Raw genomic sequence first — 17,421 nt, 5'->3', positions numbered from 1 at the left:
ACCCCCCCCCAGAGGCCCTCCGGAGGCTTCAGGGACCGTCTGGATGCTTTAAATGACCCTCGAAGGCTTCAGGGACAGTCCGGAGGCTTCCCTGATGCCTTCGGAGCGTTTAAAACGACCCGCCGAGCAAACCGGAAGTCTTCTGGTTTGCTTGGAGGGTCGTTTTGAACGCTCCGAAGGCTTCAGGAATTGTCCGGATGGTGCCTGAAGCCTTCGGAACGCTTAAAACGACCCTCCGAGCAAACCGGAAGTCATTTCCTATAAAGCCTCTGGAGCCTGGGGAGGGCGAAAAAATGGCTTTTAAAAATGGTGAACTCAGCTGGCCAGCGTGCGCATGCGCGCTGGCCAGCTAACAGGGCAGCGCCTCGTGTGCCCTGACAAATGGCTCCGCGTGCCACCTGTGGCACGCGTGCCATAGGTTCGCCATCACTGATCTAGCACCTGATGCTGTTACTATGAAGAAAAAAAGAAAGAAGAACTAGGTTAAAAATCCCTACGACCCATTCGCTCGCACAGAGAGGGACTTCTCCAGGTGCCGTCCACCAGACAGTGCCGAGGGGCGGCGCCTAGGAGCAGAGCCTTCTCTGTGGCGGGCCCAGCCCTGTGGAATGACCTCCCTCCGGATATTAGGACCACCACTGACCTCCGCTCCTTCCGTGTAAAGCTCAAGACCCACCTATTCCAAATATCTGGCCTGGCTCAACCATAACCTCATATCACTCCTGACGGGTTTTTAATTTGGTAATTTTATTCAATGGGATTTTAAATTGTGTTTTTTAATTGTTTTCACTCATTAGTCTACCTCCTCCATGCACATGTATATGTCTTTGTTCTTATGTATGTTTGTCTTTATCTGTATTTTATTTGTTTTGATTGTACGCCGCCCCGAGTCCTTCGGGAGAGGGTTGCGGCTAACAAATAAAATTATTATTATTATTATTATTATTATTATTATTATTATTATTATTATTATTATTATTAAAAACTGACATCCTGGATCTGCTGACATCCTGGATGGAAGCAAGGAGCACTTTCTTTCTCTAAACTAGAACTAATAATAATCAGAACAAGGGACTGAATTGGTATATTGATCATTGGAATCAGCTAAAAATATCAGCATATGCAACTCAGTGCCATCTTCTGTCTTTCTTCCTTGTCCCCCAACTTCCTAAGTTGCCCTTCCAACATTATGGATATTGTAATGTAGTTTTGCTGCAAATGTAAGAAAATTGTACAATAAAAAATAAGCATTATGTAAACCCATACTTTATGAAAGAGAGAGATTGAATGTAACCCTGAAATGGGATTTCCATTGCTCTGTGTCTCTATCTATGGAAGAACATTAATGTTCAGATAAAAGGGTTCCAGCCCAGGCAATTAGCAGGAGTAAAACTTATTCGTTCCAGTTTGCTCATCTTCTCAGCATCCTGTGTTTTTTGAAAAAAAACAACTCCAGGAAACTGAGGGGTTTTTTTGTATTTTAGTTTTCAAATATAAAGCTGGAGGAGGGATTGATTTCACACACATGCAGCTTTCAACCAGGTTGTAAAAACTATACGAAAGATGTAAAATTAGAAAGACTTTTATATAGGGGGCTTTGAACCAGCTTAGTAGATTGATTTATTAACGAGGGTAGGAAGCGTGTTGATTCTTTTTGTCTCTTGCATGGCACAAAATGTACTATATGCTCAGCAGCTCAGCCAGTCAGGAACAAGAATTACAATCATCAGCCCCATTTCATGCTGCAAGTGAAATGACATGTCTTCACCAGCAGCTGACTATGCAGAAACTAGATTTTACCTTGGCAAATGCATACTCCCAGCCTTGCCAGAGAAATATGGGAGTGGAACAGGTTTGCAGGGGTGCAGCGAGATGTAAGGACATCCTGAGTCCCCAAACCCCTTTTCCTGGATGTCAATGTCCCACCCTGCATGTTCACCCTGTTTTTCTGGCTCAGCATCTGTAAATAAAATTGCTGCTGCCCTTTCTTCACTGCTGCTATTGCCTGCTAGCTAGCCATCCACTCAGCTAACACAGAGAAAGACCTTCCTTCCCTGCCATTCAGTTCTTTGAGGGTGCAGCCATGTATCCCTTTAAAATAGGTGTTTTTCCCCCTGCCCAGCAATAAGATGAACTAATTAATAATTGTGTTGGAAGGATATGGCCAATGAAGGCATTTTAACTTTCTTATTGGCTGTGCAGCCTCCAAGTAACTGTTGATTTGTTCAACTGTTTTATCAAAGAGATGAAATATTTATCTAATATTTATATTTATATAGCTGCCCAATTCACCACATGAATCAGGACAATGGCCATCATCAATAGCAATAATAGTCAACAAAAATAACATTATAGCAGAAACTGTAGTTGTATGTCTATAGTTTCAATTGACAAAGATAGCACTGTGCTGGCTTTGATATTGTGGCCATCACTGACTATCTGGGATATATTGGGAATCTTCCAAATCCTAGAATTCCTCATTTGGCCCTATGGTCCATACCTGGACACACCATTTGGCTTCGTGAAGACCGTAGAGAGTTACTATGTCCAGGATTTTAAAAGTATCTTTCAACTAGTGAATCAAATCAAACGGAAATGCCTTAATGCCATGTGGAAGCGCTTTCTCTCTATACATTTTTAATAAATGTGCTGATATAGATAAAGGCCAAGTTACAGCCCTACTCTTACTTTCTGCCAGCAGACTGAAATAGAAGGGATTTGCAAGAACCTTGCTCGTTTTCTTTTTATATGACTTTCTTCTCTGTTGGATAAATTCATGAAACAACCTCGATGGTCGCTTTTAGAATAGAATAGAATAGAATAAATTCTTTATTGGCCACGTGTGATTGGACACACAAGAAATTTGTCGTTGGTGCCTCTGCTCTCAGTGTACATAAGAGAAAAGATACATTAGTCAAGAATCATAAGGTACAACACTTAATGATAGTCATAGGGTACAAATAAGCAACCAAATCATATTAGGAAACAATCAATATAAATCGTAAGGATACAAGCAACAAAGTTACAGTCATAAGTGGGAGGAGATGTGTGATAGGAACGATGAAAGATTCATAGTAGTGCAGACTTAGTAAATAGTCTTTGTTCTATCCATTCCTAATTTTTTTTAAAAAATGCTTGATTTTTTTCTTGCAAGCTCTACGGCAGGGGTGTCCAAACTTGGGAACTTTAAGACTTGTGGATTTCAACTCCCAGAATTCCCCAGCCAGCCATGCTGGCTGGGGAATTCTGGGAATTGAAGTCCACAAGTCTTAAAGTTCCCAAGTTTGGACACCCCTGCTCTACGGGCTTTCCCCATGTTTATGGTAGTCTCTTTGTTTCTGAAAAAATAAATGAGACCATCCTTCTTTATTTCTTTAGACAGATGAAAGGAAAACCACAGAGAGGAAGTGGTCTGGTGAAGGCAACCATCCGAAGACTGCATACCTCAGAAAGGTGAGGGTTGAACCCCACGTTCAGTTTTGTTTACTCTCACACACATATGCGTTATAAACAGGATCTATTTGAAAGTACCTTATTTTGGGTTCTTTCCCAGCTACATAACCATGAATTTAACCAGAATGTTTCTGTTTTGATGTACTGGTAGAAGGTGAATTGAAGGTGACCGTGTTTCTTTTCTACCCACGAACACCTGAATGTGAAAGTGTTCACTTGTTTTCCAGTTTGCCCATTTTGTTTTATTTCTTTTGTTGTGCCACTGCATTTTTCACTTTATAAATCATGTCTAATTGTGGCCAGTTAACAGATCAGACAGTGAATAGATAAACCAGTATTTCTCAACCTGACTTCAGTTTCCAGAATTCCCTAGTCAACATATTGCCGATTGTCTGGGGAATTCTGGAGGTTGAGGTCCAAGCATCTTAAAGTTACCAAGAAACACTGAAATAGTCCATCCATTCATTTACACCCAGTTAGATTTGATTATGAGATATTGTTTTTGATGGGCAAATGCCAATTTACAGAATTCTAGAAAAATCATCATCATCATCATCATCTTTGCTCAAGCATGGGAGATTGTATCATTTTATCCTGACAAAACTACATTGTGAGGCAGATTGGGCTGAGAAGGACTGTCCCAAAATTACGTGATGAACTTTTATCCTTGAAGGTAGACTTGAATCTGAATCTCCCCTGTCCTATTCCATTAGCTTTCTTTACCCTGACAGCTTAATTGACAGGTCGTCAATTAATCAGCTGGACAGTACTACACAGCTAGTCAAACATAATTGATGTCAATAAGGTGAATACATTTGTCAATCTAAAGCGTTCATGCTATGGGTTTTAGCATTACCATTTTATATGTTTAAAAAACACCGCTTTTAAAACTAATTACTCTAGTGATTAAGGCATTGGAACTGGGAGAGTTTGAATTCTAGCCCTGCCTTAGTCACAGATCAGTTGGGTGGCTTTGGGCCAGTCACTTTCTCTCAGCCCTATGAAGGAGGCAATGGCAAACTACTTTTGAAAAATCTTGCCAAAAAATCCCAGAATTAATCAGGCAGTTTCCAAGAATTGGAACAAATGAAAAAAGCATTTATATACTGTACATATACACACACATCCAACGAATGAAATAACCCAACAAATGATGGGTTCGTTTTTTATATATATATATAATATATAAGCTATAGTCTAAGAGTGATTGTGACAGAATTCACAGACTGGGACAGTGTCTGAGCATATTGCAGGTCTGCTCGTGGTCTCTTTCACCACATCAGTCCTCAGCCCTGAGTTAGCTATTAGTTCAGGCTGTCACAATGCCATTCAGTACATGTCCACCAGAGGGTGCAAAATGGCCATTGATAAGGTATCCTTAGCTGAGTGTCACATTTCCACACTTACGCTTGCCAAATCAACTCTTTAAGTTAACCACACTGCAGCCAAGATGTGCCAGGAAGGGAAGGATCCACTTCATTTGATCCATTTGCCTGAGATTTGAAATGTTTGATTCACCTTAGTAATTGAAGGACGACAAAAGGCTCATCTGTGAGATTTTGTGTAGGCTGAGAGTCTTTGTACAACCAGCAGAACAGCTTTCCTATGCCATCAAACTTGATTTCACTGAGGGCCACATCAGGGGTGTGTTTGACCTTGGGGGCTGGGGTGACTGTGATCAGGGTGGGCATGGCCAGCTTGACATCACTTGTATCGGGAGCACCTGTGGTGGCCCAAGCGGACTGCTCCCGAGGCTCCGTTTTCACTGGCAGAGGCACTGTGAGACGGTCCTTCGCTGTTTCCAAGGCGACCCTATGGGCCAGATCTAAGCACCTCGCGGGCCGGATCTGACCCACAGGCCTTGAGTTTGACACCCCTGATGCAAACCATTCCTTCTCACAGCTATGATGAGTTGCTTTCTTGGATCTGACATGCTGGGGTCGACTCAACAACGAAAATTAAGCTGGATTCAACATGCAAGGACTATGTCCTATGAACCCAGAGGGAGAGCCTGGCTCCTTTGAGCCAAGCAATGCTCTTAATTAACTGAGCAGAAATTGAATCAGCCTCCCTTTCGTAGAGATGGTGACTCATTAAGCCAGCACAGATGAGCTCCTTTGCCTGTCCCAGCAGAAGTCAAAGGAGTACAATGAAGCTGGCTAATTTCACTCCCTTATGGCCTAGCAGGCACAGCTGTGGCCAAGCTGAGCTTGAAAGGTAAACAACTCCTTTCCTGACACTGATACTCTCCTGTTCCCATCATTGTCAGAGACCTCCTTCCAGTAAAGTTGGGTTGTTCCTTCTCTCTCTTCCAGCCACGTGTGTTCAGCTGAAAATGTGTATACGAAAATATTTGTTTCCTATTCTAAACCCCTTGAAAGTTAATGCTATGTTCTGTAAATAAATATTGTCTCACCCAATAACAATTTATTTTTCCTATCCCTTTTATACTGGGCCTGGGTAATATGCTTGCACACAGAGATGCCTCCACTTCAGTCCCAGGGCACAGCTCTTCATTTCTCAATAGGGGAAAAATATTACCGTAAGAGAAGATTAGAGCAATGCAGTTCAAATACACATGCAAAGAAGGTGGATGCCATCAGAAATGGTTGCAATTGTCACAATTTAAAGGAAACATCTCCCAGTCCTTGGCTTATTGTGGAAAGGGAGCACTTTATTCTATTATCTCCAAGACTTAAAGCAGGGATGTCAAATTCGCATCATCACGCTAACGTCACGTGACATATTGGACTTCCCCCCTTCATTAAACCGGGCATGGCCGTGGCCAGCGTGTACCGCATCCAGGCTGTGGGCCACGAGTTTGACAGCCCTGACTTAGAGTGAAGTGGGACTGAGTGTCTTTTGTATTGTTTCATTAGATATTTTTACCTTGCCTTTTTAAATGTGTAACTCAAGGTGACAAGCACATCTAATGTTTGCCTGCCTCCTCTCAAATGTGCTTTTTCAAAAAGCAACTGGACTTTGTTTTTGTTTTTTCTTGAGGAAGACATTTCGCTTCTCATCCAAGAAGTTTCTTCAGTTCTGAATTTTCAGAGCTAAACATTCAGTCAGAACTGAAGAAGCTTCTTGGGTCTTCCTCAAGGGAAAAAACAAAACAAAACAAAGCCCAGTTGCCTTTTGAAAAAGCACATTTGAGATAATCATGACCTGTGTTATGTGTATATAGCAAAGATGGCTAATCTTTTTGTCCTCGTGGGCCGAAAGCACGTGCACATAATACAATGTGTGAGCCTCCCTGCAGCCCCACCCCCGCATGCATGTGCGATCCCCCCGTGCCCCATTTTGGGCCTAGCATGCCTCCCTGAAGCCTCCTGGGACAAAAATGGAGCACAGGGAAACGCACACAAACACCCCGCGCTCCCCCCTGTGCATGCCTACGCTGTTCAGGAATTATGTTGGCTCTGTATGCAGCTTTATTCCTCTCTAGCATTCCTCTCCATTGTTCAGAGGTGCATTTCTTGCCTCTCTAGGATTTTCCTCTATCTGCTCCTGTTGGATGTATATCAATGGCTTGTATAGCATTTTGCTTAGACCCAAAAATCAGATTGCCGGCAGCGCATGCTTGGTCAAGGTCAACTGGGGCTCGTGTGCCAGCAGAGAGGCCTCCGCGTGCCACCTGTGGCAAGCGTGCCATAGATTCACCATCACGGATATAGTTGTCAGTAGTCAGTTGAAATCCTCATTCTGGTCCGCTGTTGAACTGGGAAAATACTCTCTCCTGATTGGTCGTTTGGCTGATCAGTTTCCTATAAAAGGAGCTGTGTCAGCCAGGGAGTTCAGTTGCCTCACAGGCAGTATTGAATAAAGAGCTGTTAGAAATCACTCCAGCTCACCTCCATTCTTCGCCCAGAAATTAACAACTTGGCTGACTGAGAATCTCCAGGCACTCCTGTTTTGCCCTCTTTTTGTTGGGAATCCAAAAGGGAACAACCTGTGCCAAGAAATATTACCAAAGCATAAGAGTAGTTCAACTATGGATTTCCCATGAAAATACCATAGAGATGGCTAGCAACGTGGTCAGGTTTTTTTTCCTTGAAGAAATGCCATGAGTGCCTACAAAATGAACCATTTTAATCTAGCTTGATGAAGTTACCATCTGAGTTTGTAACCATTAAGACCGAGATGGCTCTTGGGTTGCTTTATGGTTTATTTTCAGACTTGAAATGTCTTAACTGACTCTTCCCAAGTGAGTCTTTATACACAAAGTATTCCTCTGCAACCAAAGTTTCATCCTATGCTATAAATACCTCTCTTATTTCTCATTCTGCTTGCTTACTCCCTAAACTCCCAAGTCTGGTAGGTAAGGCATTATAGATTATGAGAAACAATTAGGAAGCAGACAGAAATCAGGATGCCAGAGGGAGCCTTATTATAAACTTATCCTGGGGCTTTTAAACCCAGCAGTGTTTTTCCAATAGTTCAAAAGGAGCTCTTAAACATCTTCCTTCCCCACCTACATCTGGCTCAGTTTGTCAGGCACTGCTCTGTCTTCTGGTAGCGAAGTGAAGCCTTCTTGTTCCTTTCCCCTAGCCCACCCACACAGGTGAGTCTCCTTGGAAACAGGTTTCCTGGTCTTTAATTTTCCTCCCATCTATTTTGATCCACAATAAAATAGAAGGAGATTAATTCTTGTTTGGAGGAAAAGTGGGGGTGGCAACTTTTGAAGGGGAAAGAGATGGGATATTGAATTACCCCCGGGAAAATAATGTTGTAGGACAAGCTGTATATTTGGCTCTCTATTGGATATTCTTGACTGACTAGAAAATTGCTGGTTGGCCCCAACTTCAAATGGATTGCAGCAAACTCTTGCTGTGTTGATGGTTTTTCCTTCAGATACATTCTTATTTTTTTGGTTTGAGTTGCATTTTTCACCCTTTGTTGTTGTTAAAGTCTTTAAACATTTCAGCAAGACTAGCATTCAGCTGTTACAACAATAAATCACAAGGCTACTGGAGGCTGGCAAATAATTATCTCCTCAAGGAACATTGCCCTGGCTTGTGTACTTGTGTACTTGATGGTGTTTAGTGCACAGGGCCATCTGAGCCCCCTACAGTGGAAGAAGTTGGCTATGTACATTTAAGTGCAATAGAATAGTTAAAGGTGTTGAACCAGGAAGTTCCTGGTTCAAATCCCACTGGCAGCCAGAATCACTGAAACTATCTGGCTATTTATTAAAAAAAAGGTTTGGGAAATCAACTTTAATTACACCTCTCCTTCGATGTGTCATGTACAAGATCTGAAACATTTCCAAAGTAGGCCCAGCCATTTAAACTTTCAATTTACCATTTTGATATCATAAGAAGTGTCCCTCGTTTTGTACATGTGCATTTTGGAAGTGCAAGTTAACTCCCACTTGTATACTGTCAGTATGGATGGTTTGAATAGTTCATGACAGATAACTCAGGCAATAAAAACTTTTTCTCATTACTTTAGGATGGGGTTGCCCAATGTGAAAATTTTCAGATATGGTAGACTACAATTCCCATCTTTACCAGCTCTTGCGAGACACGGGGATTGTAATGCAATATAATTGAATGTCACCAGGATAGGAAAGGTATGCTAGGCTCCTAATTTTGAAAAATCCTGACACATATTTCTTTACCTCAGAGTCTCCCTATGCAGTTTCATACTGCAATGATCTTTTATAAAACCATTACTATTTATTTGCTGAGCACTCAATGTTCCCACGTTTTAAGAACTGTGTCATATTTTGAAATGGCCATGTCCTATAAAATTGAAGATAAAAGGGGAAAAGATCAACAGAAGACAAATTAAGTGTTGTTCAGATTGATAAACTGACTTATTTGATTAGAGAAATGACAATGTTTAAGTCATAAATCAAGTAAAAGCTCCCAGTGCTACTAAAAATTATTCCAATAAACTCTCTTACATGTTGTATTTGGCATACCCAGGGAATGCTATCATATTAATTAGTCATTCTTTTTTTCTATTAGGAAAGAGAGAACTCTCCTCAGGAGAGCCCAGGAGAGAAAAACTGCACCCTGACTGGGAGAGAACGGTCAGAGTACATGCAATGGAAGAAAGAACGGGACCAGATTGATCTTGAGCGTCTCACCCGCCACAAGAATGCAAGGGGTGAATGGCGACGGGCTTGGGATGTAGAGAAAACCAAGTGCATGTATGTTATCTTCATGTTATCTCCCTTTATGGCATAGGTCCTGGAGATCTGAAGGACCACCTATCTCCAACTGTTTCTGCCTGTCCAAGATGTTCTGACAGAGTGGACGTGCTCCAGATCTCCTCTATTAAGTGTTGTCATTTTATAGGACCAAGAAAGCATACCTTCTCTCTCATGGCACCCATCCTCTGGAACAGTATACCCAGAGAGAGGGACTGTGCCAGTGGTGAAATTCATTTTTTTTAACTACCAGTTCTGTGGGTGTGGCTTGGTGGGTGTGGCTTGGTGCATGGCAGGGGAAGGATACTGCAAAATCTCCATTCCTGGCATTTGCTGGTTCTTCAAACTACTCAAATTTTTCCGAAACTTTAGAATTCAAACTGATAGGCACTTGCCACATAACATGCCAGAGTTAACAATTGTCAATAAAAAAGACAACTAATCTGCAAAGTGGATGTTGCAGTACTTAGTGATATGAGAATACAAGAGAAAGAACTGCAGAAAACCACAAAAACCAAAGACCTGAAAATAGAAGTAGAATGACTGTGGCATAAGAAAGCAAAGATAGTATCAATAGTAATGGATGAGGGCTGTCAAACTCGCAGCCCACAAGCTGGATGTGTCATGCGCTGGCCCCACCCATGCCTGGTTTAGTGAAGGGGAAAAAAGTCCCCATTCATCACGTGACACCACCATGATGATGTGAGTTTGACACCCCTGTAATAGATGCTTTAGGTTGAATCCCAAAACAACTGGAGCATCACTTGAACACCACCAGCATTGACAGATTCACCATCAGACAATTTAAAAGAGCAGTTTTGCCTGGAACAGTTTATATCTTGAAACAATACCTTTAACATCATCAAACAACTTCTACCTATCCCAGGTCCTTGAGAAGAACTCAAAAGGTGGATAAAAATGCCAAATCCAATCCAAACATCTGGCTGATGGTGCAACCAGTCAAAATAATATCAGTCTCTAAGCTTTCTTCATGTTGCAGATTATGCAAAGAGGTCATTGGTAGATTTTGTAATCTGGTAAACATGAAATCACTAAAATTTCAAGAACACTTTTACTGGCAAATGGCTTATGATTACTGGAGAAAGGTGATAGTACATCAATGTCTCTTTCTCAGTAAATGGTTTGAATTCAGCAGTCCATAATGGATGTATTATACTGCCAGCTATATAATTGAATGAGAAAAAGGATATCTCAGCATACTTAGAAACAAGGTCTTCACAATTTATTTTCTATACAATTTATAAATCTCTGGTTCTCTTATTAATAAATATCTCTCTCAAATCCAACAATCAATTTTTGGTATATAGATTATGGCAAACTGGAAATCATAACAGTAAGGGTTTTCCCTAATCAATCATTACTTCTGGAGACTAAATAAAAATGATTGGAATAGTTCAGAACAGTCTAAACAGAACATTGTATTATGAAACCTTTTGTAATTCAGATCATCATTGTCTTGTAATGTCATTGCCACAGATGGCTTTCAAATACTTAGAAAGGATCAATCTGTCAAAGTTCATGAATTATATTTTTAATTTGCAGGTTTGAGGATATAAGGGATGGAAAACCAGTTTTGGACTGTCCCCAGAATAAAAAAGGTTAGCAAAATGAGTTGGGTTGAGTACTGATTTAAATATATCAAAATTATGAACATTTCACTTCTTGACTATCTTCTTTGTTTGCTGTCTAATCTTTGGTTCTGATTCTACTTCTTTTTTTTTTAAAGAGCCATTTTAGGTAATGAGTCATATGTTTAACATTATGATGAGTTGAAACTGACAAAAAATGTCCAAAATAAAGGGTAGAAGGCAATGATGGAATCTGTAGTTCCATGCCTCAATTCCTAATGCAGTCTTGCGTCTATGTGGTTCTGCAGAAAATAAATATGAGACAAACTTTAATCTTAAATCAGTGGTTATTACAGCCGAAAGACCCAAATAACTTTAATTTTGGAATTTAGTAATGTATCCAATGTTTCAGAAAAGAAAGTAACATCAGATGGAATCTTATGTTGTCTTAGAATACAAAAACCCTGATTTCCAAAGAGATACTTTTCACTTATGTATCTCGGTTGCTAGCATAAATCAGCCTGTTTTCACAGTATACAATTTAGCTGCTATTCAAAGTGGTTAGTTTGACAGAGAAGATTTGAAGACATAGTTTATAGAGCATATACTGAACACTGAATGTGGTATTTAAAAGTTAAAATACATATTCTAATTCATAAAAGAAAAGATGCCCCTTTAAAAAAATTGGAGGTTTCTACCCTGTATGTAGGCATATTGTATTGTCAAGCAAAAATATTTCCTTTGTTTATTCACTATTATCGCAGCTCTTTCATACCTTGCCCAAGTGTACAAATTTTTATATTATTCATGCTTTGTGAATTCAAGGGGGGAAAAGTGTCCGGAGGTCCCAGCTACAAGCTCTACCTTCTGATGGGAAAGGTGAGTAGATCCAAGAAGCAAGTTTGAGTCCTGTTCAGATATACTACCAAAGGTGGCTGCTTTTCACAAGCTAGTTATCTTGAGGGGGGGGGGGGTTGTCTTGAAAAAGAATTATATAGCAGAGGACATTTTGTCCTAAGATCATTATTCAATCCCTGGATGATTCCAGGAAAAAAGCTATCAACTGCTACTTGTATAAAAGTCAGTAGATCTGTGATTGCTTTTCTCTTCCAATGCTATAATGCAGCTGCCATTGTGGCTTTGTTTACTGCACTTTGACTTCATCATTATTGGAGGATATTTGTGCCACTGCTATAAAAAAGAGAGTGATTAATTTTTCTTTCCCAGAAAGGTTTATCACTCCTATATAGACTTTCTTTTCTCCCTGTGAAGTCATAACTAGATAGGTAGCTGGGGAAAAGGCTGACAAACAACAGACCAGGAATGCAGAAATTGTGATGGTAGAGCATATGCTACCAACAGGAAGGTAGGTAAGGATTAGAGTTAGTTAGTTTGCTTCTCTCTCTCTCTCTCTCTCTCTCTCTCTCTCTCTCTCTCTCTCTCTCTCTCTCTCTCTCTCTCTCTCTCTCTCCTTCCCTCCCTCCCTCCCTCCCTCCCTCTCTCTTCTCTCATCTCTCCTATATATTACTGTACTCTAAAATTGACTCCAAATCATTTACAAAATATAATACAAACACAGAAGAAGTCCATGATAAAGAATTTAATTTATTAAATTGCAATGTCTATTGTAAGGGTAAAAATTAAAACCATACTAATTTCTATTACTGGCATAAGAACTAGGCAACACCATCATTATGATCAAAAGCTCTCTGAAACAGGCCTAGCTTAGCTTACTTCTAGAAAACCATCAACAAAAGGGCCAACTTAATTTCAGAGGAGAGGGCAGGGAGGGACTGGTTCATCGTCCTAGACCTATAAAAGAAACAAAATGCCTGCTGGCTTCACTGCACCTCCTATGTTTGGAAAATTGACAATTACCAGCAGTTTGTCCCAGAAAGAATCATTCCCCACGGTCATGGCAACATGTCCTGCCAGTCATTACATCTACCATTTGTGATTCAAGACCCTGGGGAAACTGAGCAACTTCATTGACAAAGGACTCTGCAAATCAGTCACAGTCAAATGGTAGAAGAGTCTCATTCTCTCCTGTTAAAAGTAAAGTTTCCCCTCACAGATATGTGCTAGCTGTTCCTGACTCTAGGGGGTAGTGCTCATCTCCATTTCAAAGCCAAAGAGCCAGCGCTATCTGAAGACATCTCTGTGGTCATGTGGCCAGCATGACTAAGCGCATGGAACGCTGTTACCTTCCCACCAAAGGTGGTTCCTATTTTTCTACTTGCATTTTTACATGCCTTTCAAACTGCTCGGTTGGCAGAAGCTGGGACAAGTAACGAGAGCTCACTCCGTTACGCAGCACTAGGGATTCGAACCGCCAAACGGCCGACCTTTGTGATCAACAAGCTCAGCGTCTTAGCCACTGAGCCACCACCTCCCTTTTCTGCCCTGTTACAGGAGAGTATTTGGACATTCTAAACAGGCCTACTTCCTTTTGAGCAGTTGCAGACAATACAATGCAGTTGGCTGTGGTTGGCTGTTGTCAAAACCAATGATTCTCTGGCTTGTTCCTGACTTCTTGCAAACCTGTTGTAAAACAACTGAACAAATCACGGAAGGGGTGATTTGTATAACCCAGGGAAGGAATGTTTTGTGACTGACTTGTAATCCAAACCTTTTCACACAGAGTCTTTGGGCAAGGTTGGAGTAGTGTGCATAGGCACAATACTTTGTTTTTAAATTAGATTTTTTTAATTTTTAATTTATTATTTATTTCTGAACTATCCATCACCCTCAGAGAAGGTATACTGTATCATCTGAACACGATCACAGGGAACATGTACAGCATGTTTCCCACCCAGATAATGGCCAAATTTATATTTGCTTAATTGAGGGAGAAGTTCTATGGCATAAGTCTTCAACCAAAGCCCCAATATCTGATGAAAGGTGACATTTTTCATTTTATTCAACATGATTCTCCTATAATCACTGGCTATCTGCATGATTGAATGATCCTGTGTAGGCTAGTATCATAGGATAAAGCATGGCTAGTCTGATACTGAACTGTTTGGTTCTTAATCTGTCCGTGTGGCTTATTTTTCAGGTGGAGGACAACGCAGGAAGAGTAGCACTGAATCAGTTTCCAGAACATTGCTGGTAGCGAGCAGTAAAGCCAGAGGAAAAGACAGGTTGACAGGCAGAGCCAGAAGGTAAGAGAGTAACATTTAAAAAGATTTCACATGTGTTAATCTGTGTCTTCTTTTAAAGGAATCAACCATCCATTTCAGAATGATATTTCAGTTGCAAACATTTTCATGCATGTAATTTACATTTTAAATGTTCAGCTTTGTAAATGAACATCTTACTTGCTTAGAGCAGTATAATATTTTTTCTCTACATATCCACGTAACTTGCTTCACCATGGAAGCAGTTTGCCATTGTCTTCTTCCTGGATGGATGGGTGGATTTCCCAGTTTAGCCTACAGACCTGAAATTTCCTGGTACAAATCTCTCATTCAGGTACTAAGCAGATTTGATATCAAATACTCTTTCATAAAAATAAAGTTTTGAGTTACTTATTGCATTTCTAATTGTTTTTTTACATTGCCCCTATAGGAAGACCTATACATGCTAAAAATCTTTAAAAATTGAATAGATACATGTCCAGGTGAGTAACTTTGCTACTCCTGAAAAAGTATTTGGTATCAAACCTGCTGAGTTATTTAAACATAGTTAAAGTTAGATTAAAAATTAATTTTCATAAATATACATAAAGTTAGATTAATGATTCCCAAACACACATTTTAATTTTGAAATAATTAGAAAGTCCAGATGGATATCTATCTGATCATAATTACCACAGCTAAAGTACAATGCTGAAAATCTATATTTTGTGAACCGCAGAGTCCCTCTAGAAAAATTGAACCCTCAAATTGAACATTTTTTTCCAGTTTATAAGTGTCGGACTGATTAAACTACTTAAGTGATTAGGTGTTGGAGTAGTTTTAACTCATTCTTTTATCCATTCCTCTTTTAATACACTACTCTTTTTGTTAATAAGTATAATTAATATTGCTTTTTAATCTGTATGAAACTTGATGGGAGTATAGATGGCATTCATTCTCAAGGCACATATTACTACATTTTCTTTGGTTTTATTTTATTGCTTGGAGCCTTATTGGATTAAGCTGCACATAATCTTTATACAGTATAAAGAACTAGTAGGCATGATCGAAAGCAACTATATCTTTCTTTGTTTAATTGCACCCATAAACAAATTATTGGGAATGGGGAATGGGCATTTGATTATTGCCTATTTATTTAGAGATAACTTGGCCTGGTTAGCATGCAGTTGTGGATGCTCTGATCTCCAGAAAGAGTTTAGTATCTCCATAAATAAAGAATTAATTTTTCTCAGCCACTTTATATAGGAAAATCTAATATTTTATATCTGAGTTTGGCTGGAACAGATTGTCCACAAATAGAAATAATTCCTGACTCAAAGCTGAAGATTTAAAGCTAGCAGGAGATTACTGTCTAGGCAGCAATCGATTTTGAATTTGTCCAAGAAGAGTAACAAGCTATGAGAGCTATGCTATATGGTTAATAGCAGTTCCTGTCCAACGCGTAAATTCCCCAGGACAGATCCCATTGACTGCCCCATTTAGAATATTAACTTAGATCTGAATTACTGGGAGTTCTGCAAAATTATAGCATTTCCCTTTAAAAGAGCAAGCTGCAGGGATGCTAGTAACATTTACCTCTGCTTTTTTATTAATACAAATGACCCATCTTATAAAAACTACCTCTTATAATTGCTGTTGTTGATGAGAAGATGACTCTTAAATTTATTTACCATGTAAGTTAAGGACCCGGTCCATAAAATTCTGTAACAACAGCAGATTCAGTGCTGCTGCTGTTTATTTGGACCAAAGGAACACATGACATCTTAGTTTGTGGAAATAAAAATGCCAGTTCCTCTTAGTTTGCTGCAATTCCCATGTGAGTTAATGCTCCAAGTTCCAAATTACAACTGCAACCTTAAGATGGTTATAATATCCTCAGAGGTGACAAATAAGTGAGAGATTGCTTTTGTTACATTAAATACATTTAAAGAGTTAACAAAAGCAATTTTTAAATCAATTTCATTGCAAAGGAGGAGTTTTCAGTGGATTGCACAGCTGGAATCCTATTTGAAAATCCCCTCCATACATATCCCAAATTTATAAGATTGGAAAAAACATTTTTGGATTGCGTTTAAGGATTTTAGAAAAAAAAATAGGTTATGTGGCTTACACTTAACAGTGCTTCTGCTTTTATTAAGGGAGTATAAATGCTAATAATTCTGAGCTGCAGCTAGCTAACATTGATATTTAAATTATTATAAAAATAGCTCTGCATGTGTGCCCCAAAGACTGGAAGAAAAGCCAGCTGCTGGTCACACAAGAAAATAGGAAAGTTAGATAGTTAGAATCTAATTGTTCTGTAACAGCTTAATCAAGTTAATAAGTGGAGGATGAGCTTTATCAACGGAGTAAATAAAAAAATATTATTTTTAATTACGTAGCATGCTAAATGATGAACAACAAGAGAAAAGCAGACAAATTTCTGTGTTCCTGAAATTGGCCTGTCACCAAAGATTGGCATCTTTTAAAAGAACAAAATTGAGAATATAGGGTCACTGCCCTAACACATTTACCTGGGAATAAGTCTTAATAGAATATTCTCTGAATACACTTGTGCAGTAATGTAAATATAACTTGTGACTTAGAAACCAAATTTGATGCATTAGAAGATCCTTACTTTGGATCTTATCTTTGCCTATTCCGAGACATCATGCTTTCTCCCCCCCCCCCAAGTTTCTTATTTTTTTATAAATTTATCAAATCAATGCGTGAACAGTGTGGCACTTGAATGTCATACATTCTAATACAAAATAAAACTAATAAAGTTCATCATAATTATTACATTCAATCAATATGTATGTCTAATAATGCACATTTATATTAGGTTGCAATCTATCATTGTTCAGTTGTGTATACATTAGTGTATAAAGTTTTATATAATAAAATGAAAGTAATAATAAGAGAAAATATGGAACAACTGAATCATGCGTTCTGTAATGAAGAACAAACTAAAGCTTTCTCATTCTATATATATAAAGGCTGATGGTCAACTCAGTGTAACTCTACCCAGGTGACAATGTATTTATTGCACCCAAATTCACCTACAGGGAAGACAACATGACGCACCAACTATGTCTAC

The 17,421-nt window shown here is 39.4% G+C and overlaps 1 protein-coding gene across 6 annotated transcripts in view; it reads left to right on the top strand.

Moving 5' to 3' along the window:
• Positions 1 to 17,421, top strand: part of CCDC9B (coiled-coil domain containing 9B) — a 55,250-nt gene that overhangs the window by 25,876 nt on the left and 11,953 nt on the right. For all 6 annotated transcript variants that reach the window (XM_081934831.1, XM_081934829.1, XM_081934828.1 and 3 more), the window contains 5 exons: positions 3,379 to 3,453; positions 9,429 to 9,613; positions 11,177 to 11,232; positions 12,028 to 12,081; positions 14,261 to 14,366. In XM_081934831.1, coding sequence (XP_081790957.1) covers positions 3,379 to 3,453; positions 9,429 to 9,613; positions 11,177 to 11,232; positions 12,028 to 12,081; positions 14,261 to 14,366 — 476 coding nt within the window. The remainder of the gene's footprint in view (positions 1 to 3,378; positions 3,454 to 9,428; positions 9,614 to 11,176; positions 11,233 to 12,027; positions 12,082 to 14,260; positions 14,367 to 17,421) is intronic.

This window comes from Natrix helvetica (assembly GCF_964273705.1).
Source record: "Natrix helvetica genome assembly, chromosome: 1".
NCBI classification, from domain to species: domain Eukaryota; kingdom Metazoa; phylum Chordata; class Lepidosauria; order Squamata; family Natricidae; genus Natrix; species Natrix helvetica.
The sequence above is the reverse complement of the archived record's forward strand: the minus strand, read 5'-3'. Positions and strand labels throughout refer to the sequence as shown.